The sequence below is a fragment of the Lepidochelys olivacea genome (genome assembly GCF_965140295.1).
Source record: "Lepidochelys olivacea isolate rLepOli2 genome assembly, chromosome: 20".
Classification (NCBI taxonomy): Eukaryota; Metazoa; Chordata; order Testudines; family Cheloniidae; genus Lepidochelys; species Lepidochelys olivacea.
The window spans coordinates 17,708,988-17,736,670 of NC_140430.1; the positions used below are offsets into that span (position 1 = coordinate 17,708,988).

A 27,683-nucleotide genomic window follows, 5' to 3' on the forward strand; every position below is an offset into this window, starting at 1 on the left:
GGAGAGAGGCTGGGGACAAGTATTAATACTTGGTGGCATGGGTCCCTTGGTGAGGGCCTTACATGCTGATTGCACTTCCTCCTCTCTCCACTGTGGAATATCAGAGCTAATTTTGATTTCATTAGCAGTCTAGTTATAGGCTGCTGAGCTCACTTTGGGCTGACAGTGCACCAGCACTGGGGCTCCCCTACTATAAGCTGAATTCACCTAAGAGCTGACATCACTGAGTGTTGTGTTAAGTAGTGGGGGAGCCTGAAGATATATTGTGGAGCAATTTGCGGGACGGCTGGTGAAGCAGTTCGACGCGGAGCAGTGTGTGGATGGCAGGAGCTGCTTGTGGGCCGTGGAGCTGAGTGAAGGAGTTCGTGGGGCGGCTGGCGGAGCGGAGCGCAGCTGAGCGAAGGAGTTCATGGGGCGGCTGGCGGAGCGGAGCGCAGCTGAGTGAAGGAGTTCGTGGGGCGGCTGGCGGAGCGGAGCGCAGCTGAGCGAAGGAGTTCGTGGGGCGGCTGGCGGAGCGGAGCGCCGCTATGGAGCTATGGGGCGGTCAGCTTCAGATCACGTAAGGTGCCTCTTACCCCTGTCCCATTTCCACCCAGATTGGGAGGTAAAGCTCCGCCGATAAACTTTCGAACTCTGGGGCTGCCCTGACCAGGGACAGAGACTTTTGGGGCATTGGACTTTTGGGACTTTGGGTGATTTGGGGTTGCTGGACTCAAGAACCAAAGGGAAAAGGGCATGCCCCAATTTGCCTGGGGTGGGGTTGTTTTTGCTCATGGGTTGTGTTATGAATCCTGTTGGTGGTGTTTCCCCAACATAATGCCACATTGTTTCTCTCTGTTATTAAAAGACTTTTGCTACACTCAGACTATGTGCTTGCGAGAGGGGAAGTATTGCCTCTTGGAGGCGCCCAGCGGGGGTGGTATATATTGGTCCCAGGTCACTGGGTGGGGGCTCGAGCCGGTTTGCATTGTGTTATTGGAATGGAACCCCTAGATATTGAACCCGGCCCTTGTTGCTGCCAACTCTGACGGGCAGAAGGGTTACATTTTTGGGGGCTCGTCCGGGATCGCCTGGGTCAGTACCCCTCGCAAGCACCTGTTGAGTGATCCACTACATTGGGAAACAATTTATATTTTTTTTTGTTTGTGCTTATATTTTGAGGAAATTACTGTTTGTATAATGGCTAATATGTCAGGTTTGTTGGGCCCTGGCTCAGCAGCTTCTAGCTCAGAGGCTGCAGCCTCGGCTGATGATTGGACAAAAGCTCTGGGGCAAATATTGGAAAAGGTTGTGCTTCCCCATGCTGAGTCAGACTCTTGTCGTAAGTTAAGATTATTTGCTGGGGAGGAGGAGTTTGAACCCTGGTTAGAGCATACCACTGAAATGCTGCAAGAGTGGGCCGTACCAGATGCAGAAAAGCGAAGATGCCTTATAGAGAGCCTTGGCGGCCCAGCATTAGATGTGATTCGCACCCTGAAGCTCATTGACCCTGGGGTCAGTGTGAAGGACTGCCTAGAGGCCCTTGAACACAACTTTGGGAGCGTAGAGGGCCCTGAAGACAGCTACTGTAAGTTCCTTAATTCCCGACAACAAAAGGGCGAGAAGGCTTCAGCCTACATACAGAGACTGGAGAGACTGCTTCAGAGAGCTGTCATGAGGGGAGCAGTGACTGCTGAGCAGATGGATCAGACCAGACTGGCTCAAATTGTAAGAGGAACTCAGTATCAGAACCCGATTCTACTTCATCTCCGGCTAAGAGAACGACGGGAACATCCCCCAAGTTACTCCCAGCTGATAAAAGAGGTCCGAGAGGAGGAAGAAAGGCAGGCTGCCAGTGAGTTTTGGGAAGCCCAAACATCGGAGCCAGCCAGCACAACACCACTGCAAATGGCCAGTGTACTGATGGTGAGCACCAGAGAGGAACTTGCCCAACAAATGCAGGTCCTGACGGAACGGATAGCTGAGCTGCAAAGTACCGTTGACCGAGTTAAGACTTCTAGGAATAAGAAGCCTCAAACTGTGGCGATTGAGAAGCCCGCACTTAGAGCCACCATCCCCCCCAGGCGAAGGGGGAAAGGTCAATTCTTCTGCTACCGATGTGGTCAGGATGGACACAGTGCTGCCAAGTGCCGTAATGAAGAAAACCCCTCCTTAGTGTATGGAAAGCTGAGGATCAGTTGGGAGAGATCCGGTAGCTGCCAGAGGGTCTGGGGACGGGGACCCCCCAGGTCTGCAGGATTTGAAGATTCCCCCAGAAAAGACTGTCCAGCTGGGATCCCTGCAGGACTGATAGGGCCTCGAGCAGAGGTCATGGTGAGGATCGAAGGGGTGGAGTGTAAAGCAGTGCTTGACACTGGATCTCAAGTGACTATTATATTTCAGTCATTCTACCAACAGATGCTTAGGCACCTGCCTATACAGCCACTGACTGGCCTTGGCCTATGTGGCCTCAGCATGGATGAATACCCCTATCAAGGGTATGTCATAGTGCACCTGGAATTCCCAGAGGAGGTTGCTGGGGTAAGAGAAGAGGTAGACACAGCTGCCTTAATATGCCCTGACCCTAAAGGGACTTCTGATGTGTCTGTGCTGATAGGGACCAACTCCAGTCTCTTCAAGGTACTCGCGGATTACTGCAGAAGGCGGGCTGGGGACCAGTACCTGAATACCCTGATGATCCATACGCTTTGTGCTGAAGCCTATAGGAAAATTGAGAGCGCTAAAAGGGACACATCTGAGCTACCGCTTGGGGCACTGAAGTACGCGGGCACAACCCCCTTAGTAGTGCCTGCAAGGACGGAGCAAGAAGTGCTTGTCATGAGTACCTGTCTGAAAGGCAGTAAAGGGACGTTAGCAATGATAGAGCAGCCGATGGGAGGAGAGCTCCCTGAAGGAGTGCTGGTCCCCAGTGGAGTCATAACCCTACCTGCTGAAGCCCAGGAAAGGGTGACTATATTGATTGCTAATGAAACGAGTCGTGATATTTTTGTGAAGCAAGGACAAAAGATAGCAGACCTCTTTGAGCCTGAGTCGATTGTAAAACCCCAGTATGAAACTCCAGTTTCGGCAATAGACCCAGCAAAGTTTGACTTTGGAGATTCACCAGTGTCCGAGGACTGGAAAGATCGCCTGAGGAAGAAACTTTGTGAAAGATCCAAGGTGTTCTCACTGCATGAGTGGGATGTGGGATGTGCAAAAGGAGTAGAGCACAATATCAGACTACATGACTCTCGACCTTTCAGGGAGAGATCTAGGAAGATTGCTCTCTCTGAGATGGAAGATGTGCGACATCATCTTCAGGAGCTGGCTGCGAATGGCATCATTACAGAGTCCCACAGCCCATACGCCTCACCCATTGTGGTAGTCCGCAAAAAGAATGGGAAAATCCGGATGTGTATTGACTACCGCACCCTAAACAGCCGTACTGTGGTCGACCAGTACACTATGCCTCGAGTGCAAGACGCCTTAGACTGTTTGCTGGGAAGCCAGTGGTTCTCTGTGTTGGATCTTCGAAGTGGATACTACCAGATCCCTCTGGGAGAAGAAGATAAGGAGAAGACAGCCTTCATCTGCCCATTAGGGTTTTATGAGTTTGAACGCATGCCCCAAGGGATTTCTGGAGCACCTGCCACCTTTCAACGTCTCATGGAGAAAGTTGTGGGAGACATGAATTTACTGCAAGTGTTAGTTTATTTGGATGACCTGATTGTGTTTGGAAGAACCTTAGAGGAGCATGAAGAAAGACTTCTTAAAGTGCTTGATAGGTTGGAGGATTATGGTCTGAAGCTTTCAATTGACAAATGCCAGTTCTGCAGAACCTCAGTGAAGTATGTGGGTCACATTGTGTCCCAAGAAGGTGTGAGTACTGATCCTGATAAAATAGAAGCACTCACTACATGGCCACGTCCAAGTAACTACAGAGAACTCAAGACCTTCCTTGGATTTAGTGGCTACTACCGCAGATTTGTGAAAAACTATGCTACGATTGTAAAGCCTCTGAATGATCTTACCAGGGGACATCAGTTCAGCAAGAACAAATCTAAGTCCAAGAATAAGGGGAGGTCCCCAAAGCCTCCTGTGCAGAGACACAATGGCCCCTTTGCACCATTTGGGCCACGGTGGGATGAGAGATGTGAAAGGGCTTTTCGAGAAATCATTACTTGCCTAACTCATGCTCCAGTCCTAGTTTTTGCTGACCCAAGCAAACCATTTATCCTGCATACTGATGCCAGTTTGGAGGGTCTGGGAGCAGTCCTGTACCAGGAAGTGGAAGGCAAATGTAAACCGGTAGCCTTTGCCAGCCGAGGATTGTCTGATAGTGAAACTCGCTATCCCACCCACAAGCTGGAGTTTTTGGCCTTGAAATGGGCCATCACTGAGAAATTTCGAGACTACTTGTATGGTGCTCAGTTCCAGGTGTGGACAGACAACAATCCACTGACTTATGTGTTAACAAGTGCTAAGCTGGATGCTACAGGGCAGAGATGGGTGGCCGCCTTGGCTAGCTATGAGTTCAGCATTCAGTACCGATCAGGGAGAAGCAATGTAGATGCAGATGCATTGTCCAGGCGTCCGCAGGCTCCAGAAGTTGCTGTGATACCCACAGATGGAGTGAGAGCTATTTGCAGTGTGAGTCGCCGAGAGCCAGAGGCCCGTGAAGACTTTCAGGGATGTGTTGCAGAAGCTTTGGGCCTGCCCCCTGAATGCATGCCTTCTGCTTCGGTGAACTATATTGCATTAGACCAATCTCCTTTGCCCATGCTCAATGCGGCTGACTGGCAAGAAGCCCAGCGGCAAGATATTGACATTCGTGATACACTACTTGCCAAAAGGGAGGGGCGAAGCCCAACTGCGGTTGTCCCACCTAACCCGGAGGGTAAACTACTATTGAGAGAATGGACCAAACTAAAACTGATTCAGGGAGTGCTACACCGAATGACCACTGACCCTTTACAAAAACAACGAGCACAACTAGTACTGCCAAAAAAGTACAGAGCCCTGGCCATGAGGGCCCTGCATGATGACTTTGGGCATTTAGGGATGGAGAGGACCCTGGAACTTATTCGTAGTAGGTTCTATTGGCCCCGAATGGCTGAAGATGTTCGCAGGAAATGTGAGACTTGCGCTCGATGTGTTCAAAGGAAAACTCTGCCCACGAGGGCTGCATATCTCAAGAACATCACCAGCAACAAACCTTTGGAGTTGGTATGCATTGATTTCTTGTCTGTAGAGGTAGACAAGAGGAATGTTGGAAACATTCTAGTAGTGACTGACCATTTTACACGGTATGCACAAGCATATCCCACACGTGATCAGAGGGCCACCACCGTTGCTCGAGTATTGTGGGACAAATATTTCTCAGTCTATGGATTCCCGGCTCGGATACACTCTGATCAGGGGCGGGATTTTGAGAGTCACCTTCTGAAGGAGGTGCTGAAGATAGCAGGAATTAAAAAGTCTAGGACAACGCCTTATCACCCCCAAGGTGATCCTCAGCCAGAGAGGTTCAATCGAACCCTATTAGATATGTTGGGAACTTTGCGACCAGAGCAGAAGGCAACCTGGAGCCAGCATGTCGCATTTCTGGTGCATGCCTACAATGCCACAAAGAACGATGCTACGGGAGTCACCCCATATCTCTTGATGTTTGGGCGAGAACCAAGATTACCCATAGACTTGTGCTTTGGTGTATCAGAGGATGGAGATAGCTATGAAACTCATCAGCAATATGTATCCCGACTAAGAGAAAAGCTGCGGGATGCTTATCGCTTAGCTACCGCTGCGGCTCGGAAGAACGCAGACAGCAACAAACATCGATATGATGCTAGAGTGCGTTCGCAGGAGCTCCAGCCGGGGGACAGAGTCCTGCTGCGAAATTTGGGTATTGCTGGCAAACACAAGATAGCTGACAGATGGAAGGCAATACCTTACCTGGTGATGGAAAAGCTGGGAGATCTGCCGGTCTACAAGATCAAACCTGAAGACGGTCCAGGGCAAATAAAGACAGTGCATAGAAACCTTTTGCTCCCTGTGGGGGAATTGGTAAGCACCCCTTGTGAGATGGGCCACGGCAGGGCCGCCGGGCAGAACAGAGGTGCTAGACCAAAGCCGCCATCCAACACAGACAGTGGGCCCCCTGCAGCTAACTTACCCCTATTCTGCACATCTGAGAGTGAGTCTGAGGAGGAAGACACAACCCTGGTGTATCCTGGGATGGAGACAAGATTTCAGTCTCGATCAGCTGAACCAAACGAGAGTTCTCCCTTTTCCGCCCTAAACCCATTGGCGGAACTATTTAGGCCCCTTTCTGATACCCCGGTGCTGCTGATGAGACCCCCCTGTGATGACAAACACAGGTTATTGGACAATGGGGACAGACAGGTAGAGGATGTCCTGGGCACCTTGGACCCTCCAGCGTTAGAACTAGGAGTGCAGGGGCCTACGCCAGTAGCCGAGGGACCCTCCAGGGAAGCCTCTCCATCCGTCACTCAAGAGGATGTTCCCCTTACTTCGGCAACAGAGATTCTCAATAGACGAGACAGGGTGATAAGACCAGTGAAACGGTTAACTTATGATGCACCTGGGGTGACTAGTGAGGAGCCAATACATTTAGCACACAGGCTTGTGGAAGCTAAAGTGGGCTTCCTGAGGCCCTTTGGAGGAAACCAATGAGTTGGTATAAAGGGAGTGTGATTTGTCGGGACGACAAAGTCTCGGCTGGGGGGAGGATGTAAGCAGTGTCAGGATGAGCTCCACCCTGACATCTGGTGGTGAGGTGTGGCAAGTTGTGGAAAAGAACTTCAGGGGCCGATCTCATTTGCATAGGCACACCCACCACGCCTAGAATGAGACCATAGCTGCCCAAATGGTCACTTTGGCTGCTGTGGGATCCCCAGTGTCTCTGTTATTGGGGCAGGAAGAATAAATTGCTATTACCCTGATTATGGGAACTGTGCTTGGAACTGTACGTGGCCTTTTGTTATGATGGAGGGATTCACCATCAACTAAGTAGCACTCGCTAGGCAAGGGTCATGGGTTCCAAAACTGTGTGAATGGAGAGAGGCTGGGGACAAGTATTAATACTTGGTGGCATGGGCCCCTTGGTGAGGGCCTTACATGCTGATTGCACTTCCTCCTCTCTCCACTGTGGAATATCAGAGCTAATTTTGATTTCATTAGCAGTCTAGTTATAGGCTGCTGAGCTCACTTTGGGCTGACAGTGCACCAGCACTGGGGCTCCCCTACTATAAGCTGAATTCACCTAAGAGCTGAAATCACTGAGTGTTGTGTTAAGTAGTGGGGGAGCCTGAAGATATATTGTGGAGCAATTTGCGGGACGGCTGGTGAAGCAGTTCGACGCGGAGCAGTGTGTGGATGGCAGGAGCTGCTTGTGGGCCGTGGAGCTGAGTGAAGGAGTTCGTGGGGCGGCTGGCGGAGCGGAGCGCAGCTGAGTGAAGGAGTTCGTGGGGCGGCTGGCGGAGCGGAGCGCAGCTGAGCGAAGGAGTTCGTGGGGCGGCTGGCGGAGCGGAGCGCCGCTATGGAGCTATGGGGCGGTCAGCTTCAGATCACGTAAGGTGCCTCTTACCCCTGTCCCATTTCCACCCAGATTGGGAGGTAAAGCTCCGCCGATAAACTTTCGAACTCTGGGGCTGCCCTGACCAGGGACAGAGACTTTTGGGGCATTGGACTTTTGGGACTTTGGGTGATTTGGGGTTGCTGGACTCAAGAACCAAAGGGAAAAGGGCATGCCCCAATTTGCCTGGGGTGGGGTTGTTTTTGCTCATGGGTTGTGTTATGAATCCTGTTGGTGGTGTTTCCCCAACATAATGCCACATTGTTTCTCTCTGTTATTAAAAGACTTTTGCTACACTCAGACTATGTGCTTGCGAGAGGGGAAGTATTGCCTCTTGGAGGCGCCCAGCGGGGGTGGTATATATTGGTCCCAGGTCACTGGGTGGGGGCTCGAGCCGGTTTGCATTGTGTTATTGGAATGGAACCCCTAGATATTGAACCCGGCCCTTGTTGCTGCCAACTCTGACGGGCAGAAGGGTTACACTAGGACACCAGGCTTTTACTGCCCCAGGCCACCCACTCCCTGATCCAAAGCCCATTGAAGTCAGTGGGAATCTTTCCACCAGCCTCAGTGGCCCCTTGGATCGATCGCTCTGCTCTGTGCCAGAAGCAGCACCCACCGTTGCACTGCGCTGCTGGCTCGGTGAAGCGCTGCTCCCCAGAACTGGATGCAAACCCGGTATTGCAGGTGCAGAAGTGGCTTCCTGGGGTGTTGGTGCAGGTGGCGGACGCAGGGCACGAGGCCAGATCCAGACACTCGTCGACATCTGTGACAGGGGAAGGAGCTATGGGTCCAGCTCTGCACAACGGAGCCTTCCCTTGATGGGAGGAGCAGGGGGAAAGACGGCAGGTCCCAGCAGCTGGCATCGGAGGGGGCACCGTGCCAGGAATATGGTTCCCAACAGGTTTGCAAAATGCTGCCCATTCCCAAGAGGCAGCGGGTGCTAGTGGCCTGAGAAGCGGGAGCCAGGATGCCTGGGTTCTCTCCTCAGCTTTGGGAGGAGAGTCAGGTTGGGTAACTGGAGCAAGGAGGGGCGGAGGGAGGGGGAGTCAGGATTCACATCTGGGAGTCTGGTCACCCTTTTTCAAGGAGAAGTGGACGGGGGTGATACCGCCTCCCCCCAAATCCTTTGGAACCGATAGCCCAGTGGGTAGCGCGCGCACCAGAGATACGGGACACGAAGGGTCAATTTCAACCTCTCTGCCTGATCTACAACCCTGGGTCTCCCAGTCTCCCCGGAGAGAACCCTAACCACTAGGCTACACGGCTGGTATCTCTCAAGCTCTCCGGTTGGGGAACACAGTCATTGCAACCAGGGGCCTGGAACCTGGCTCTCCCCCTTGAGTATCTGGTCACAGCAGGTTGCCGGACTGAGGCACCCAGGTCAGGTTCCTGTACCCACCGTGGACTGGCTCCATCCCAGAGAGAGACCAGAGACTGTTCCCCTTGGTGCTTTAACACACAGCCAGCGAAAGCTGGTCCCGGCTCTGGCCAAGTACGTTATGCACGGGGCCACCTGGTGCTGAACATGATAATACAGTTTAGCCGTCACCTGTGAGCTGGACAGACACTCTCTGGCCCCAGGAATATCCATGTCCCCCTAGAGAAGCCCACCCTGACTGGGCAGAGAAGCTGTTTCAAACCAGGGTGGGGGCTCAGATTTTGTCCTTCTCGGGGGCAAGGGCTAGGGCGAGAGGCCAGGGAAGGTTGCTTGGATGGTCACCTGTGCAGAGGGTTGTTCCGGGTACCCACGGCCCTGGCGTAGACCGACGGTGCCCTGGTGAGCACTGGCAGGTGTAGCTCCCAGGTGTGTTGAGGCAGGAGGCATTCGGCCCGCAGATTGCAGGGTTTCGGGCACATTCATCCACATCTGCCAGGAGATGACTTGGAATTAGTCTGTGTGTTTATTACAGGTATTATGGTAGCACTTAGAGGCCCCATTGCGCTAGGCGCTGCACAGTCCAACAAGACAAAGTGCGGGAGGGGGGCAGAGGCCAGGAGAGGGGCAGAGACTCCGTAGGTCAGGGCAGCGCCGGGACTGGAACTCCCGTCTCCTCATTCCCGGGCAGCCGCCCGACCCACTGAGCAAACCTGTTGAGCCAGCAGTAAAGACACAGCCAGCTTGCCCCAGTTCCCAGGGCTCTGGAGACAGTCGCACTCAAGGGTGGGCAGCGGGAGCTGCTCAGACCCTCGCTCTCGTCTGCGGGACGACCGGAGAGCCGGCCTCAGCCTCCCACCCCCAGAGCTCCACCCACAGCCCCCCCACGGGACGCTTACCTGTGCAGCTGAACGGGACGCCAGGCTGGCTGTGGGGGAGGTAGCCTGGGGGACACGTGCAGGCATAACTGCCCAGTTTGTTGGTGCAGACGGAGCTGGGGCCGCAGGGCGATGGGTCCTGGGAACATTCGTCAATATCTAGGGGAGGGAATCCACGTTGGACTGAGCGATGCTAGGACACCAGGGTTTTTACTGCCCCTGTCCACCCACACCCTGATCCAAAGCCCATTGGAGTCAGTGGGAATCTTTCCACCAGCCTCAGTGGCCCCTTGGATCGATCGCTCTGCTCTGTGCCAGAACTGGCTCAGACCACGACCTATCTAGCCTGGAGTCCTGCTTTCAGCAGTGTCGGGTACTAGATGCTTTTGACGATCATTTCAGGTGTTCTCATTATTTATATCACACTCTAATCCTTCTTCAAAACCTGATAAATTTGCAGCCTCCATGGGATACGGTGGCAGGGAGTTTCACAGGTTAATACTGCATCATGTAAAAAGAAAAACAGTTTTCTTTTATCCATTTTAGGGGCTGGATTGTATGTGGCCCGGATATGGGTGCATAGGAGGAGGGAGCTCACAAGGAACCTCCCTGCGGGCCTCTGCGAGGATCATGCTTTCCTCCATATTCCTCCTGGTGGATCATGGTGTCCCAAAAGTGTGTGGGAAGGAGGTGGGGCCATTATATGCTCCTCCCCTCCATGCAAGGAATGGAATCAGGGCTGGAGGGGACTCTTTCTACACCCTGGGCTGCTCCGGGAGGAATTCAGCCACCATCCCCATGCCACCCTGCCCTGCTCCAGGGCTGCGTGCAGACTCACTATGGCTTTTCCATTTTATTGGCTGTCCCATGGTTTGGAGAGGGACAGATTGACAGGCGGGGGGAGCCAAGTCACTGAATCTCCTTGGCCACATATATCCCTTCCTTGCTTTCTTAGTCACTGCATCATGCTTTCTAGTCAGCGAAGTACTCAATACCGAACCTTCCCTGCAAGTGGAAGAGCCACTCCCGGTGACACTCGTGCAAGCTACATAACAGTGTCCCCAATGCACGGCTCCCCTTCTCCGAGCTCACACTCACCTTTGCACTTCACTTTTCGATCAGTGAAGTACTGCTCCCCAGAGCTAGATGCAAACCCACGTTTGCAGGCGCAGCGGTGGCTCCCAGGGATGTTTTCACAGGTTGCAAAAGCCGGACAGACAGATGAAGCTGCACACGCATCAGCTGGGAAATGACGAAGAAACAATTTAATGAATTAATAAGCCTTTGCACCCTTTGTCTTACATCTTCAATGTGCTTCAATGTGCACTTCGGACGGAAGAATCCCATGCACCGCTACAGACTAGGGACCGAATGGCTAGGCAGCAGTTCTGCAGAAAAGGACCTGGGGTGACAGTGGACGAGAAGCTGGATATGAGTCAACAGTGTGCCCTTGTTGCCAAGAAGGCCAATGGCATTTTGGGATGTATAAGTAGGGGCATAGCGAGCAGATCGAGGGACGTGATCGTCCCCCTCTATTCGACATTGGTGAGGCCTCATCTGGAGTCCTGTGTCCAGTTTTGGGCCCCACACTACAAAAAGGATGTGGACAAATTGGAGAGAGTCCAGCGGAGGGCAACAAAAATGATTAGGGGTCTGTAACACATGACTTATGAGGAGAGGCTGAGGGAGCTGGGATTGTTTAGTCTGCAGAAGAGAAGAATGAGGGGGGATTTGATAGCTGCTTTCAACTACCTGAGAGGTGGTTCCAGAGAGGATGGTTCTAGACTATTCTCAGTGGTAGAAGATGACAGGACAAGGAGTAATGGTCTCAAGTTGCAGTGGGGGAGGTTTAGGTTGGATATTAGGAAAAACTTTTTCACTAGAAGGGTGGTGAAACACTGGAATGTGTTACCTAGGGAGGTGGTAGAATCTCCTTCCTTAGAAGTTTTTAAGGTCAGGCTTGACAAAGCCCTGGCTAGGATGATTTAATTGGGGATTGGTCCTGCTTTGAGCAGGGGGTTGGACTAGATGACCTCCTGAGGTCCCTTCCAACCCTGATATTCTATGATTCTATGATTCATATTCATTCTTTAAGCCGACCGCACATGAGGAAGAGTGGGCCTAGTAGAATAGGTGGGTGAGGAGGTAGGATCAAGGCAGCTGGGCTCGCTTCTGAAGGCATCTGATGAAGAAGCAAGGACAGGCCTCCAGCCCCCTCCCCTGACACCAGGAAAGGAAAAGCTGGAGGTGGGGAGCGTAGGAACGGAGGCTGCGTATCGAGGGAGCTGATCCTCCGATATCACTGCGAGGGGAGGGGCTATTATACCCATTTTTCAGATGGGGAATTGAGGCCCCGAGAGAGTAAGGTCCAAAGCAGTAATTCGGGGAACTGCATTTGAGGCACACGGGACCTGCTGGCTCAGCTCCCGTAGCCTTCTGTAGCCTGTTGCATGTGCAGAGCCCAGCTCCCCTTGATCTCACTCGCAGCCGTGAGTGCTCAGCCCGTCTGAAGATCAGGCCCCGGGGCCTCAAGTCAACACACAGCTAGTGACTTGCCCAGCACTACACCGGAAGTCTGGGGGCCTGCAGATAACAAATCCCCTCCCTACCCAGCCCTGACTCGCCCCCAGAGCAGATCTAGCCCTGCACTCAATGTGGCCATGTAATGAAAGCCTATGGCATAATGCACACGCACAAGAGGAGAGAGAACTCTTGTCTTCTGGCATTTCCTCACTTCTGAGTGGTTATCTGGCAACCTTTAGAACAGTGGTCCCCACACTGTGGGGTGCGCCCCCTAGGAGGGCACGGGGGAACGTTTGGGGGGGCCAGCTCTGCACCCGGCCGCAGCGCCAGCCTTGGCCCCCTTACTCCTGTCCGTGTACCCCCTCACCCTGGGAGCCGCCGCCTCCCTCCGGCTGCTGGAGGGGAGGTGGGGTGGACAGGGGTGAGAGAGGGACATGACCCTGAAAAGTCTGGGGACCACTGCTTGAGAACGGTCTTTTAACAAAGGCGGTTTTGGTGCATGTATTTTCCTAGGTTTTTTCCAAAAGCAAACTGAAAAAACCCATCACGTGGCATCGTACGAAGAGCCACATGGGTCAGCAGCCGAGCTGGACCCTTAACATCCATTGCACAGGCCTCAGGCACTTGAGCTGAGGGAGAAACCAAGAGCCGCAGCAGCTTGTCAGTATCTATGCGAGGGAGGGGGCACTTTGCCGGGGAGTTCCCCAGATCCCTGCTGACAGCAGAGGAATGGGGAGACTCTGCAATCTTGGCCTCCATTCCAGGCTCTGGAGGGAGCATGGTCTAGTGGGTGCAGACCCATCCGCCCATTCCCCCAAGCTCGGCTCCTTCCACCCCATCCCCTCCAATCTGTCCTTGTGGCAGTTCTGTCTTTTCCCCAGTTCTGGCTCCTTGGTCCCATCCCATTCTGCACTCCTCAGGTTTCTCATCCCAGTCCCCGTCTCCTTGCCCAGCCTGTCCCAGCCTCCTCCCCATGCCTGATCCCCCCTCCAGGGTGGATTTGATTTAAATCAGGGTGAGGGTGGGGAGAACTCCTCCTACACCTTGGATTAAGACCACAAGAACAGCCAGACTGGGTCAGACCAATGGTCCATCTAGCCCAGTACCCTGTCTTCCAACAGTGGCCGGTGCCAGGTGCTTCAGAGGGAATGACGAGAACAGGGCAGTGACCGAGTGATCCACCCGCTCTCCAATCCCAGTTGGCCGCAGTCTGGGTTGCTCAGCTTCCCCACCCACGGCTGTGTGCAGTTTCCACCGTCTAACTTCCATTGCTCTTTCCCAGTGTGACTGGCCGTTCCTGGGGTTGCTGATGGCCAGATTGCGGGAAGTCAAGTCATTAAATCTCCTTTGCCATGTATTGGCCTAGCCTGGCTCTCTTAGTCACCGCATCGTGCTTTCCAGTCCCCGATACTCTTTTCTCTAGTACCTGATGTATTATCTTCATCACACGATCCAGAGCTACGCCATGGCAGTCTCCCCAGTACACAGCTCCCCGTCCCTTAGCTCTAGGGCTCACACTCACCATTGCAGCGGACGGCTGGATCGGTGAACTCCGTGGCCCCCGAAGTGGATACAAACCCACGTTGGCAGGTGCAGTAGTAGCCCTGACGAGCATTGATGCACGTTGCATAATCAGGGCACAGCATTGGATCGTCGCACCTGTTCACTGGGAAATGAAGAAGGAACCAGGGCTGGGCATTGAATTAAAGCGCAGCCCTGTTTAGCTGCCAGCGGAGAAGGTGGCTTTGTGGCAAGCGGGGACACAGCGCAAGAGAGCAGAAGGGAATGAAAAAGAAAATACACAGAAAGGTGGGGAAAGGGGAGGAGGAAATGGGATGGAAAGTTCTTTGCCCGTTCAAAGCCCCCCTCCAGCTTCAGGACACTGCGGGGTTCAGATCTGGAGATTTTGTGCAGGTTTCTAGGCATTAACTTACCAGCGCTGGAGAAATGCTGAGTCCCCTTGAAGCAGATGAGCCAGCAAAAGCCTGAAAGAGGAGGAACAACCAAGGAGGCTCTTATTTCACTGGATTTTAGTGCTGTTACCCAGTAAGAGGGTGGGTGGCCTAGTGGGTAGAGCAGTGGGTCTCAGGGAAGGGTGGTTGGTTGGTTCTCTTCCTGGCTTTGCTAGTTGACCTCAGCCAAGTTGCTCGTCCTCTCTGTTTCCCCTGGGTTTGGCTTTTCCATTTTGATTATAAACTCTTCAGAGCAGCCTCTGTCTTCACATTGCTGATCATAGCTGAGACCCCTAAGCACGACTGGAACGTAATCTATCAGAGTAACAGGTTTTCGATGGGCCAGATCCCAAGGTATTCAACTCAGGAACCAATCCCGGGGCGGTGTAAATCAGCGTGGCACTCTTGACTGCCGTGAGCAGCTGAGGATCTGGCCCTCAGACCCAGCCGGAGTTTAGCCTGAGTAAGCACCACGAAAGGATACACGAGTTCAGCTCATTCTGTGGGCCCCTTCACGAGAGAGAAGTTCGCAGGCACTCGCTCCTCCCACCGTTCCAGTGTCCCCGCTGCTTGGCAATGTAACCTCGAAAGCGGTGCTCGCTACCCAACTCCAGGGACAGCTGAGCCCCCAGAGGTTCAGAAACGCCCCTTGGCTGGGACAACCAGAAGCCCGGCGGCTCGGTCTAAACCCCTCTGGAGCTGGGAAGGCAGGTGGAAACCTCAGACGATTCCTGCTGTCACTTGCACTGAAGACTGCCCCCGCACAAAGGGATTATTTTGACGCTCTCTCCTCTGACCGGGAACTCAGAGAGGCCGAGGCATGTGAGGCCATTTGATTTAAAAAAGAAAAGGGACCAAACTTTCAAAAAAACCCATTGGCCTGATCCTCATTTCCCCACAAAGGACCGTGCCGGGCACAATACGAGCAGAGGAACTTGGCATTTGCAGCCCAGCGCACTGCGGCCGGTTACACGAGGCAGCTTGCATTTTGGATCCAAGCCTGGGCACCAGGTTTGTATAATTTTTGGTGGTGCCCAGAACGTCCATTGGACAGACGACTAGTCCCATTGAGAGGCTGATCCAGAACCTCCCTCCTCTGCCAGTTAAAAACCTTCTTGTATTTTCTAGCCTGAACCTTCCCAGCCCCCTTGAAATGGGGGTGGGGCAGGGCGGGGCAGGCTGGGGCTGGGTCACTCACTGCTGCCCGCACCGGGCTCTCTGCTAACCCCCCAGGCCGGCCTGGACTCCGCGTCCCCTTGATGCACGGGACCCCCCAAAGCGCGGTAAGCCCAAACATTGGTGGAGCGGGCCCCCGTTCCTAAATATTGATGGAGCACGGGCACCATGGGCCCATATAACTCGCCGCCTATGGATCCAAGGGGGCTGGGAAGTTGCAGGCTAGAAAATACAAGAAGGTTTTTAGCTGGCAGAGGAGGGAGGTTCTGGATCAGCCTCCCAATGGCTCTAGTGGTGTAAGGTGCGGCTGGATACATTTATACACAGGGTTATATGGCAGGATTGTGTGTGATCGCGGGGGACTGGACCGCTGCAAACCATCCCTTCCCCTGACCCAAGGGGTTCCCTTGACTTCCCTTCACTTCCCCCAGACCTCCTGCTCCCTGCAATTCTCCAGCCAACCCCAGCTGAGCCACTCACTGGGTTTTATAACCACCTGATCCCCAGCTGCTCAGTCTCAGGTGAGGCTGGGCCCTGCCGCCCCCGGATTCTCCCCTCTCCCATCTTTATCTTCCACAAACAGTTTGAATCTCGGCCAGCTTGCTTGGAAAGCTCTTACCTCTCTCACCCCTGGGTGTCAGGCACCCCCTTGCTTCCCCCACCCTCAGCTTTGTGGAGAGAATCTTGGCCGCTCGGAGAGAAAACGCAGGGCGGAAATGGGGGGGCCACCGTTCGTGGCGGCTGGGCAACGACCAAAGATCTGACGTCACAGCAAATCCTATATACGGCATGTTATGATGTTACTGCGTGTTATATTTGATTGCTGGGGGCAGGATTGGAAGGGGGCTGGGGGCAGGGCAAGGATTTGAGTGCAGGGAGCCGGGGGGCTGGGCTGGTCAGTGGAGAGGATCGATTCCCACAACCCCATAGGCAGGCATGGGTTAACCCGGGGGGCCAATTGGCACCTGTGTGGGGGCAGCGGCTGGCCTGCCTGCACCGCTCCCTGCTGGCTGTGTTGCTCCTCAGACAGGCCAAGAGCCTTCAGCCAGGAGCTCCTGATCCACACCCATGCCGCTCTCAGCTTCTGCATTCACAGGCTCGGATCTGGGTGGACCGAGGTGCTAACTGGGTGTGGCGGGGTCCACCTCTGGCTATGCCCCAGACTGGACTGGGTGACCTAGGAGGTCCCTTCCAGCCCTCTGCCCTGAAGCAGCCTCACTGACTCGACCCTCCATTCATTAACTGGGTGCTTCAAGTAGCATTGTAAGTCACCACCAGGCTCTGTGGGCGGGTCTGCTCTCGGGTACACCTGTCTACAGTCCTGGCACTGAGATGAACGGGGGTCTTACAGTTAAGGCCCAGGGACCCAGCTCATCAAAAGCACTTAGGCCTGCTTGGCTGCGCTCGGCACCCATACTGGTGACACTCCCAGTGGCCAAGGACTACGCCGGTGCTCAGCTGAGACTGGTGATTTGCTTCTCCCCATTAACAAACAAATACCTTATGCCTAGAAAGCCATGAGCACAACCCCTCATGCTTGTGTCACTCTTATCTGTCCTCCGGCCCCACCCTTCCGCTCAGTTCCCTTTACCCACCTTCTCTTAAGATAAGGCCCTGATCCTCCAATGATCTTCACCCAAGCAGCTCCCCCATGCCTGTTAAAGTCAGGGGGACTCTGTAGGGGGCTCCTTGCAGAATCAGGGCTTAAAGAGACTAAGAATTTTAGGGCAGGAAGTATCTTTTGCTATTTAGCTACACACAGCACCTAGCTATTTAGCTACACACAGGGCCGTGACAATAACCTTAATATATTATTGATTAACAACAGCCACCCAAGACCAATCATTCATAATCAATGTACAACAATTAATAACAAACCACTAATAATCACGTCCACACACTGCAAACACCAATGAATCCTTCATTATTAGCCATTTGTGATTAATAATAAAAACACCCAAGGATACCCAGCGTGGCCAGCCACCGGTGTATTAATAGATCTGGAGGCAACTGTGAACATCTAATCTGACTTCCTGTGTGATACAGGCTATAGAACTTCCCTGAATTAATTCTTGTTTGAACAACAGCAGATCTTTTAGAAAAACATCCAACCTTGATTTAAAGATTTCTAGTGCTGGAGAATCCACCATGACCCTTGGCAGGTTGCTCCGATGGTTAATTGGCCTCACTGTTAAAAATTGTACCTTATGTCAGGATGAATTTGTCTAGCTTCAACTTCCAGCCATTGGATCTTGTTAGACCTTTGTCCGCTAGACTGAAAAGCCCATGATCAAATATTTATTTCCCATGTCAGTACTTATAGACTGGGATCAGGTCACCCTTTAACCTTCTCTTTGTTAAGCTAAATAGATTGAGCTCCTGAGTCTATCACTATAAGGCAAGTTTTCCAATCTTTTAATCATGCTCGTGGTTCTTCTCTGAAACCTTTCCAATTTTTTCGACACCCTTCTTGAATTGTGGACCCCAAAACTGGACACAGGATTCCAGCAGGGGTCACACCAGGGCCAAATACAGAGTAAAATAACCTCTCTCTCCAACTGGAGATTCCCCTCTTCATGCATCCCAGTACCACATTAGCCCTTTTAGTCACAGGTCACACTGAGACCTCATGTTCTGCTGATTATCCACCATGACCCCCAAATCTTTGTCTGAGTCATTGCTTCTCAGGATGGAGCCCCCCATGCTGTAAGTATGGCCGACATTCTTTGTTTATAGATGTGCGTCCATATATTTGATCACACCAAAATGCATATTTTCTGATTGCACCCAGCTTACCGAGGGATCCAGATCTCTCTGTATCCATGACCTGTCCTCTTCCTTACTACCACTTCCCCAATCTGCATGTCTTTTGCTGACTTTCTCAGTAACGATTCTACGTGTCTCTCCGGGTCATTGATCAAATTAGCATTTATATGAAAAGTCACAGATCTGGGCTGAATGCCCATCACTGAAAGACCCTACGACTCCTCAAAGATCCCAACACAATGACAATTATTGTTGCCCTTTTTCAGCCCAAGCGGCTAGTTGAAGTTCTGGGCCCTGGGCATGTTCCAACTGGGAGTAGAAACTGATGATGGAGTCTGGTATTTCCTTTGTTCCAATCTGGTTTAGTTACAAGTCCTGCTTCTCCAAATGCAGGAGGGACCAAAAACCAGGGATAGCTTCTTTTCCTAAAAAAACCAACAACGAGGAGTCCTTGTGGCATCTTAGAGACCACCAAATGTATTTGGGCATAAGCTTTCATGGACTAAAACCCACTTCATCAGATGTTTTAGCCCACGGAAGCTTATGCCCAAATAAATGTGTTCGTCTCTAAGGTGCCACAAGGGCTCCTCGTTGTTTTCGCTGATACAGACTAACACGGCTACCACTCTGTAACCTTCTTTTCTTACAGTCACAAGCCTCTTTAGCCATCACCAAACCCAAAATCTCTCTCTGGTCTTCTCCCAGGGTCATTCAAACCCGTGTCTACAGCTCCTGTTTGGCTTTCTTCCTCTTTCTCTGAGTCTCTCCCAGTTTCTTGGCTGCCACTCCCCCTGCAGCTAGGCTAATTCCATGCCTAACATTAACGTACACACACACCTGGTCAGAATAATACCCAGATGGCACCCTCTGCCCACATAGTGCTAGTTTCTGGGCAGATTCTGGGCAGTACTAGGTGCTGTATAAACACAGATCAAAAAAACCGTCCCTGCCCCAAAAAGCTTCAGTTAAGTTTGTTTGTTTTTTGCCAAGCCCCCATTGGAAGAAAATAACACAATTCCTTACAAACTTACCTACAAGGTGGGTGATAAGCTGCTTCTTCATTATGCCACTGCCTTCTCTTACCAGACAAGAAAACTGCCCTACTTTGTCCTGTTGTGATCTTTCTCAGAGGAAGTTTGCTGAATGACACAGATTTTACTGGGGCTTCTTTTCTGGAGGCTTTAGCTCAGCGCCCCTTATCTTGTGACATTTCTTCTTCCTCTGCGCAGGATGGTCTCTGGGCATCTACTACGTGTTTATTATCAGTGTACCCAAATAACACCCCTGCAATGGACAGGAAACAACAGGGGAAGTTGCAATTTTATCTATTCAGGAACTGAAAGTGGGACATGGAGGGTGGGGGGAGTTGGTCTTATTATAGCATCATAGAATATCAGGGTTGGAAGAGACCTCAGGAGGTCATCTAGTCCAATCCCCTGCTCAAAGCAGGACCAACACCAACTAAATCATCCCAGCCAGGGCTTTGTCAAGCCGGGCCTTAAAAATCTCGAAGGATGGAGATTCCATGACCTCCCTAGGTAACCCATTCCAGTGCTTCACCATCCTCCTAGTGAAATAGTGTTTCCTAATATCCAGCGTAGACCTCCCCCACTGCAACTTGAGACCATTGCTTCTTGTTCTGTCATCTGCGACCACTGAGAACAGTCGAGCTCCATCCTCTTTGGAACCCCCCTTCAGGTAGTTGAAGACTGCTATCAAATCCCCCCTCACTCTTCTCCGCTGCAGACTAAACAAGCCCAGTCCCCTCTCTGGCATTGCACTCCATAATGTTTTATGGAAATATGCTTATGAGTGTGAATATAATGTAACTGGAATATGCTTCATGCAAAAGGTCTCTTGTAAGGTATTATTACAATGCTTATAATATACTGAGTGTGGTCATCCTATTTGTATGTATTTATCATTCTTGTATCTAAAACTAGAAATATAAAGTATAACTCTGAGGTCCTATTGTAATTATGTGGGCCATTAATGGTGGCTTAGAATCTTGATGGCTCCCAGTGACTAGGACAATTGGTTGTAAATGTTTATTTACCTGCATGCCTTCCTGTGTACCTGACATGGGTAATGAAGAATGAGGTCTCACAGGACATGTGACAAGGTCACATGACACTGGAACCTATCTTAAACCTGGTGCTTTTCCATTTAGAAGGAGGGGTGGGGATCCAGGGAGACAAAAGATTCCCGCCTTGTGCTAAAGCTATATAAGGGGGTGGAACAGAACAAAGGGGGTCCCAATCATAAGAACACCCCTGTTTTCCACCTAAGATGTCTGCTGGAACTAACAAGGGCTGTACCGGGGAAAGGATTGGGCCTAGACTAGGAAGGAGTATAGTCTGTGAAAGAAGCTCTCAGGGTTCCCTCCTCACTCTGAACTCTGGGGTACAGATGTGGGGACTCACATGAAAGACCCCTTAAGCTTATTTCTACCAGCTTAGGTTAAAAACTTCCCCAAGGCACAAATCCTTTCCTTGTCCTTGGACAATACTGCTGCCACCACCAGGTGATTCACACAAAAATTCAGGAAAAGCGTCACTTGGAGTCCCTGTTTCCCCAAAATATTCCCCCAAGCCCCTTCACCCCCTTTCCTGGGGAGGCTTGAGAATAATATACTAACCAATTGGTTAAAATGTGAGCATAGACCAAACTGCTGGGTTTTTAGGACACTAAAAATCAATCAGGTTCTTAAAAGAAGAATTTTATTTATAAAAAAAAAAAAAAATCACACCTGCAAAATCAGGATGGAAGATAAATTTACAGGGTAAATAAAAGATTTAAAACACAGAAGATTCCCCTCTGACTCTGCTTCCCAGTTACAAAATAGGAATGAAATTACCTCTTAGCATAGGGAAAATTCACAAGCTAAAACAAAAGATAATCTAATGCATTTCCTTGCCCTTACTTACAATTTTTGTAATCTTATATGGAGCATTTCAAGTATGTTTTCAGGAGATGTTTTACCTGTCTGGTCTCTCTCTCCATCCAGAGGGGCAACAAACAAAGAGAGCACAAAAAAAAAACCCTCTCCCCCCGCCCGCCCTCAGATTTGAAAGTATCTTCTTTCCTTATTGGTCCTTTTGGTCAGATGCCAACCAGGTTATCCAAGCTTCTTAACCCCTAACAGGTAAAGTGATTCAGTACATCTGGCCAGGAGGGATTTTATGTTACTGCATACATAGAGGTTGCTAGCCTTCTCTTTATATTTATGACAGAAGCTTATTGGAACATCTCTGAGGGTGAGATTTTACCAGTAATCAGTTTCTTAATGTGTTAGGCTTAGACTTGCGTGTTTTTGCTTTATTTTGCTTGGTGACTTACTTTGTTCTGTCTGTTATTACTTGAAAACACTTAAATCCTACTTTTTATACTTAACGAAATCACTTTTGTTTATTGATAAACCCAGAGTAAGTGATTAATGCCTGGAGCTGTTTATATCTCTCTATTAGTGTTACAGAGGGCGGACAATTTATGAGTTTACCCTGTATAAGCTTTATACATAATAAAATGGATTTATTTGGAGTTTGGATCCCACTGGGAACTGGGTGTCTGGGTGCTGGAAGCAGGTAACCTGCTAAGCTGTTTTCAGTTAAGCCTGCAGCTTTGGGGCCGTGGACCAGACCCTGGGTCTGTGTTGCAGCAGGCTAGTGTGTCTGGCTCAAAAAGGCAGGGTTCTGGAGTCCCAAGCTGGCAGGGAAAACGGGCTCAGAGGTAACTTCAGCAGGTCAGGTGACAGTCCCAAGGGGGTCTCTGGGACCAAACCCATCACACCCTCAGCCTCTCCTCGTAAGTCATGTGCCCCAGCCCCCTGGTCATTTTCGCTGCCCTCCGCTGGACTCTCTCCAATTTGTCCACATCCTTTCTGCAGTGGGGGGCCCAAAACTGGAAGCAATTCTCCAGATGTGGCCTCACCAGTGCCGAATAGAGGGGAATAAGCACTTCCCTCGATCTGCTGGCAATGCTCCGACTAATGCAGCCCAATATGCTGTTAGTCTTCTTGGCAACAAGGGCACACTGCTGACTCATATCCAGCTTCTTGTCCACTGTAATCCCCAGGTCCTTTTCTGCAGGACTGCTGCTTAGCCAGTCAGTCGCCAGCCTGTACTGGTTCATGGGATTCTTCCATCCTAAATGCAGGACTCTGCACTTGTCCTTGTTGAACCTCATCAGATTTCTTTTGGCCCAATCCTCCCTGTATGGGTCTAGAACTCCTGGGTCTCTTCCTAGCTCAAGATCTAATGGGTAGAACAGGAAGCTGGAATTTGGACATCTGGGTTCTCTTCCCAGGGCAGTGTTATCTAGTAGCTACAGCGTGTGAGTAGGAGTCAAGATTCCTGGCAGAGGACGTTCATAATTTCAAACTTTGTTTTCACGGAAACCCGAAACTTTCAAAATTCTCTGTGAAAAAAATTTCAGGGGGAAAAAATCATTTTGGGGGTTGATCGAAATGTTTCATTTTGACGAAGGTTTTTCATTTCAATTGCTGCTTCGACAATGTTATCTCGCATTACAACACGCACCCACCGTAACAAGAAATACAAATTTCAAAAAGTGAAGCCATTTTGAAAAGAAAACGTGAACCGTTTGGCTCTGAAAATGTTAAAAATGAGACATTTTATCCTAAGACAAAATTTCGGTGAATCCAAATGTTTCCATTTTGAGGGAACCATAGTCTCCAATGGAAAAGGGGTCAGTTGAAGTTCTTCCATTCAATTCGTCTCTTGGGTTCTATCTTCAGCTCAGAGGGGGAGGCTGGGAGTTAGGACTCCTGGGATCTCTTCCCAGTTCTAGGAGGAGCGTACTACCTAGTGGTGAGAGCACAGGATTGAGAGTCAGGGACAGAACCCAGAAGTCCTGGCTCTGGGAATATACTCTAGTTATGTGCATGTCTCTTGGGGTGTGTTCCTAACTTTGAGAACATGGTCTAGAGGTCTGAGTACTTGCCTGGGAATCCAGTGGTTTGCTTGCTAGTCCCATCTCAGCCATTGACTTGCTGTGTGATGTGGTCAAGTCACCGCTGCTCCGTGCCTCAGTTTCCCCAGCTGTGAAATGGGGCAATGATACTAAAGAAAAGTGTTTTGATATCTTTGGTTGAAATGCGCCAATGTAACTGCCATGTAGTGTTACTGGGGGTATTTTCTTGCCTGAGTAAAGAGAAGGTTTTTGTGGATGTAGCCAGAGCTAAGGGAAACAGGATAATAATGTACAAGGGAGGGCATACTGCTAAGAGATCCTGGTGCTGTAAAGTTACGTGCTCAGGGGGTGGAGTACTGCCCTGGGAAGGGGAGGCTGAGTGGAATTGTAACCCAGAAGTCTGTGGTCATATTTCATTCAGGATGTTTTTCATCATCGGTGCTTATTTCTGAGGCTGCTTTCTCAACAGCAGAGCCCATAAATCAGTAGACACTGTTCCCAACTGCTTACAACATGCCTAGTCCGGGGGATTTCTCCACACAGATGACGCCTGAGATGCGAGCTCTCCGTGCCCAGGAGGGCTGGACAGAGTGCTGAGTAGGGAGAGCTCAAGGAAAGCTTTGTGGGGCTGCAAGAGGGCAGGTGACAGGATGATGAGGGCAGTCCCTGGAGACATACATACAGCTAGGTAGATGTCTGTTGCCACTGGCTCAGCCGTCCGGCCTGCAGAGGGGTTCAGATCTGGAAGCCAGGTCGGGCCCTCCATGCTTCCCTGGGGCACACGGTTGTCCCAGTTTTCCTCTGCTGTTCTGCCGGGAGCTCTGAGATTCACAGGAACGTGGAGGGGGGAACCAATTCTGAGACCGCCCTGTCTGCAAAGCCGGGAGGGGACTGGGATGCCGTCACTGGTGGAGTAACAAGCTGAGCCATGCCTGGGCGACTGGGGAAACTGACCAACCGCGGGACGTTTCTCTTGGGAAAAGTGCTGAGTCAGTCACGGGCAGAGCGTTTCCTCAGAGCCGCTCTCAGAGAAGGGGAATAGAAAGGCACATGTGTGGGTGGTGGCTCAACCGCAGCCTCGAGACTGAGGAGACTTGGATTCATTTCCTGGCACTGCCGCGTGACCTTTGGTGTGTCTGTGCCTCGGTTTCCCCATCTGTAAAATGGGGGCTAATGAGGCTGACTTCCTTTGATATAAAAAGTGCCGTGTGCATGCTTGGCGTTATCAATGCTGGTTAATAGTAATTCCTGTAGCAGCAGTGCCAGCTTTCCCTCGGAGCTGCCCTGTGCCTGGCATGGAGATGCCTGTGGCAGAGATGGGCTGCCTGGGAGCAGGAAGTCCTGGGAGAGGCAAGGAGGTGAGTGACCTTCCTGGCCTGGTGGGGCTTGTTTAAGCATTTTGTTTTTCAGGCCAAGGAGACATCTGCTTAGGATGTTACGCCTGGGCTCTGGGGTGGGAGCAGGGCTGCGGGGGCCGCAGTGTACAGGAATAGGGCAGTATCCCTTTAACTAACGTGAGCCCTTGCTTAGTGCTCACTGTGTTCTGGTTTAGATGCCGCCAGAGCAGCACGGGGTGCGTAGCCAGGGGAAAGGGCTCCCAGACAATTCCTGCAGTGATAAATGGCAACCCAGCCTCTTCAATTAACAGGCAGGGTGGTCCAATGGTGACAGCATCCCACTCTGCAGACCTGGGTTCTCTTTCAGGCTCGGCCACTGGCGTTGGCTGAGTCCCTGCCCCTCACTGTACCTGTCATAAATATAAAGGGAAGGGTAAACCCCTTTAAAATCCCTCCTGGCCAGAGGAAAAATCCTTTCACCTGTAAAGGGTTAAGAAGCTAAAGGTAACCTTGTTGGCACCTGACCAAAATGACCAATGAGGAGACAAGATACTTTCAAAAGCTGGGAGGAGGGAGAAAAACAAAGGGTCTGGGGCTGTCTGTATGCTGCTTTTGCCTGGGACAGAACAGGAATGGAGTCTCAGAACTTTTAAAAAAAGAAAAGGAGTACTTGTGGCACCTTAGAGACTAACCAATTTATTTGAGCATGAGCTTTCGTGAGCTACAACTCACTTCATCGGAAGCATACCGTGGAAACTGCAGCAGACTTTATATATACACAGAGAATATGAAACAATACCTCCTCCCACCCCACTGTCCTGCTGGTAATAGCTTATCTAAAGTGATCATCAGGTTGGGCCATTTCCAGCACAAATCCAGGTTTTCTCACCCTCCACCCCCCCACACAAATTCACTCTCCTGCTGGTGATAGCCCATCCAAAGTGACAACTCTTTACACAATGTGCATGATAATCAAGTTGGGCCATTTCCTGCACAAATCCAGGTTTTCTCACATCCCCCCCACCCCCATACACACACAAACTCACTCTCCTGCTGGTAATAGCTCATCCAAACTGACCACTCTCCAAGTTTAAATCCAAGTTAAACCAGAACATTGGGGGGGGGGGTAGGAAAAAACAAGAGGAAATAGGCTACCTTGCATAATGACTTAGCCACTCCCAGTCTCTATTTAAGCCTAAATTAATAGTATCCAATTTGCAAATGAATTCCAATTCAGCAGTTTCTCGCTGGAGTCTGGATTTGAAGTTTTTTTGTTTTAAGATAGCGACCTTCATGTCTGTGATTGCGTGACCAGAGAGATTGAAGTGTTCTCCGACTGGTTTATGAATGTTATAATTCTTGACATCTGATTTGTGTCCATTTATTCTTTTACGTACAGACTGTCCAGTTTGACCAATGTACATGGCAGAGGGGCATTGCTGGCACATGATGGCATATATCACATTGGTGGATGTGCAGGTGAACGAGCCTCTGATAGTGTGGCTGATGTTATTAGGCCCTGTGATGGTGTCCCCTGAATAGATATGTGGGCACAATTGGCAACGGGCTTTGTTGCAAGGATAAGTTCCTGGGTTAGTGGTTCTGTTGTGTGGTATGTGGTTGTTGGTGAGTATTTGCTTCAGGTTGCGGGGCTGTCTGTAGGCAAGGATTGGTCTGTCTCCCAAGATTTCTGAGAGTGTTGGGTCATCCTTTAGGATAGGTTGTAGATCCTTAATAATGCGTTGGAGGGGTTTTAGTTGGGGGCTGAAGGTGACGGCTAGTGGCGTTCTGTTATTTTCTTTGTTAGGCCTGTCCTGTAGTAGGTAACTTCTGGGAACTCTTCTGGCTCTATCAATCTGTTTCTTTACTTCTGCAGGTGGGTATTGTAGTTGTAAGAAAGCTTGACAGAGATCTTGTAGGTGTTTGTCTCTGTCTGAGGGGTTGGAGCAAATGCGGTTGTATCGCAGAGCTTGGCTGTAGACGATGGATCGTGTGGTGTGGTCAGGGTGAAAGCTAGATGCATGCAGGTAGGAATAGCGGTCAGTAGGTTTCCGGTATAGGGTGGTGTTTATGTGACCATTGTTTATTAGCACTGTAGTGTCCAGGAAGTGGATCTCTTGTGTGGACTGGACCAGGCTGAGGTTGGTGGTGGGATGGAAATTGTTGAAATCATGGTGGAATTCCTCAAGGGCTTCTTTTCCATGGGTCCAGATGATGAAGATGTCATCAATATAGCGCAAGTAGAGTAGGGGCTTTAGAACTTTTAGTAAGTAATCTAGCTAGGTATGTGTTAGATTATGATTTCTTTAACTGGCTGAGAAAAGAACTGTGCTGAATAGAATGACTATCCCTGTCTGTGTGTCTTTTTTGTAACTTAAGGTTTTTGCCTAGAGGGATTCTCTATGTTTTGAATCTAATTACCCTGTAAGGTATCTACCATCCTGATTTTACAGAGGTGATTCCTTTACTTCTATTAAGTCTTCTTGTAAAAAAACTGAATGCTTTTTCATTGTTCTCAGATCCAAGGGTTTGGGTCTGTGGTCACCTATACAAATTGGTGAGGATTTTTACCAAACCTTCCCCAGGAAGTGGGGTGCAAGGGTTGGGAGGATTTTGGGGGGAAAGACGTGTCCAAACTATGTTTCCCAGTAAATCCAGTTAAAGTTTGGTGGTGGCAGTGGACATTCCAAGGGCAAAGGGTAAAATTAATTTGTACCTTTGGGAAGTTTTAACCTAAGCTGGTAAAAGTAAGCTTCGGAGGTTTTCATGCAGGTCCCCACATCTGTACCCTAGAGTTCAGAGTGGGGGAGGAACCTTGACATGGTGGCAGAGTGGTGGGATTAACCTGAAATCCTTTTGAGATCAATTTGAGATTTTTTGAACCAGAAAAACAGATTTTAAAAAGGAAATATTTTTTTTCCTTTGGGGCTGCTGGAAAGGAGGTCCAACTGAAAGCAGCTAGTTTTTTCTCTGCTTTGGGGCCAGAGCAGAGACAAAAGGGGATTATCTTTGTGAATTGCAGGTTTTCTTTGCCTGGAGGCAGAGTAATTAACTCCTGCAGGGAAATTCACAGTCTTTGCAAACCAGAGGGTTCTTTTTCCCTAAAAGTAAATAAGGGGGGTGTTCTACTTGTTTGCCTGGAGACAAAAGTGGCAGGGGGTTTTTTTA

At 50.6% G+C, this 27,683-nt stretch overlaps 1 protein-coding gene across 1 annotated transcript in view; it reads right to left on the reverse strand.

Annotated features, from left to right (window-relative positions):
- LOC311510762 (uncharacterized protein) overlaps positions 1-19,360 on the reverse strand; it is a 40,673-nt gene extending 21,313 nt beyond the window's left edge. Inside the window, exons 1-7 of the mRNA XM_084610731.1 lie at positions 19,278-19,360; positions 14,287-14,337; positions 13,875-14,018; positions 10,928-11,071; positions 9,851-9,988; positions 9,297-9,443; positions 8,193-8,339 (exon numbers count right to left, since the gene is read on the reverse strand). Of these exons, the coding sequence (XP_084466857.1) occupies positions 8,193-8,339; positions 9,297-9,443; positions 9,851-9,988; positions 10,928-11,071; positions 13,875-14,018; positions 14,287-14,337; positions 19,278-19,308 (802 nt within the window). The 5' untranslated portion in view covers positions 19,309-19,360. The remainder of the gene's footprint in view (positions 1-8,192; positions 8,340-9,296; positions 9,444-9,850; positions 9,989-10,927; positions 11,072-13,874; positions 14,019-14,286; positions 14,338-19,277) is intronic.
- Positions 19,361-27,683: the final 8,323 nt, after the last annotated feature.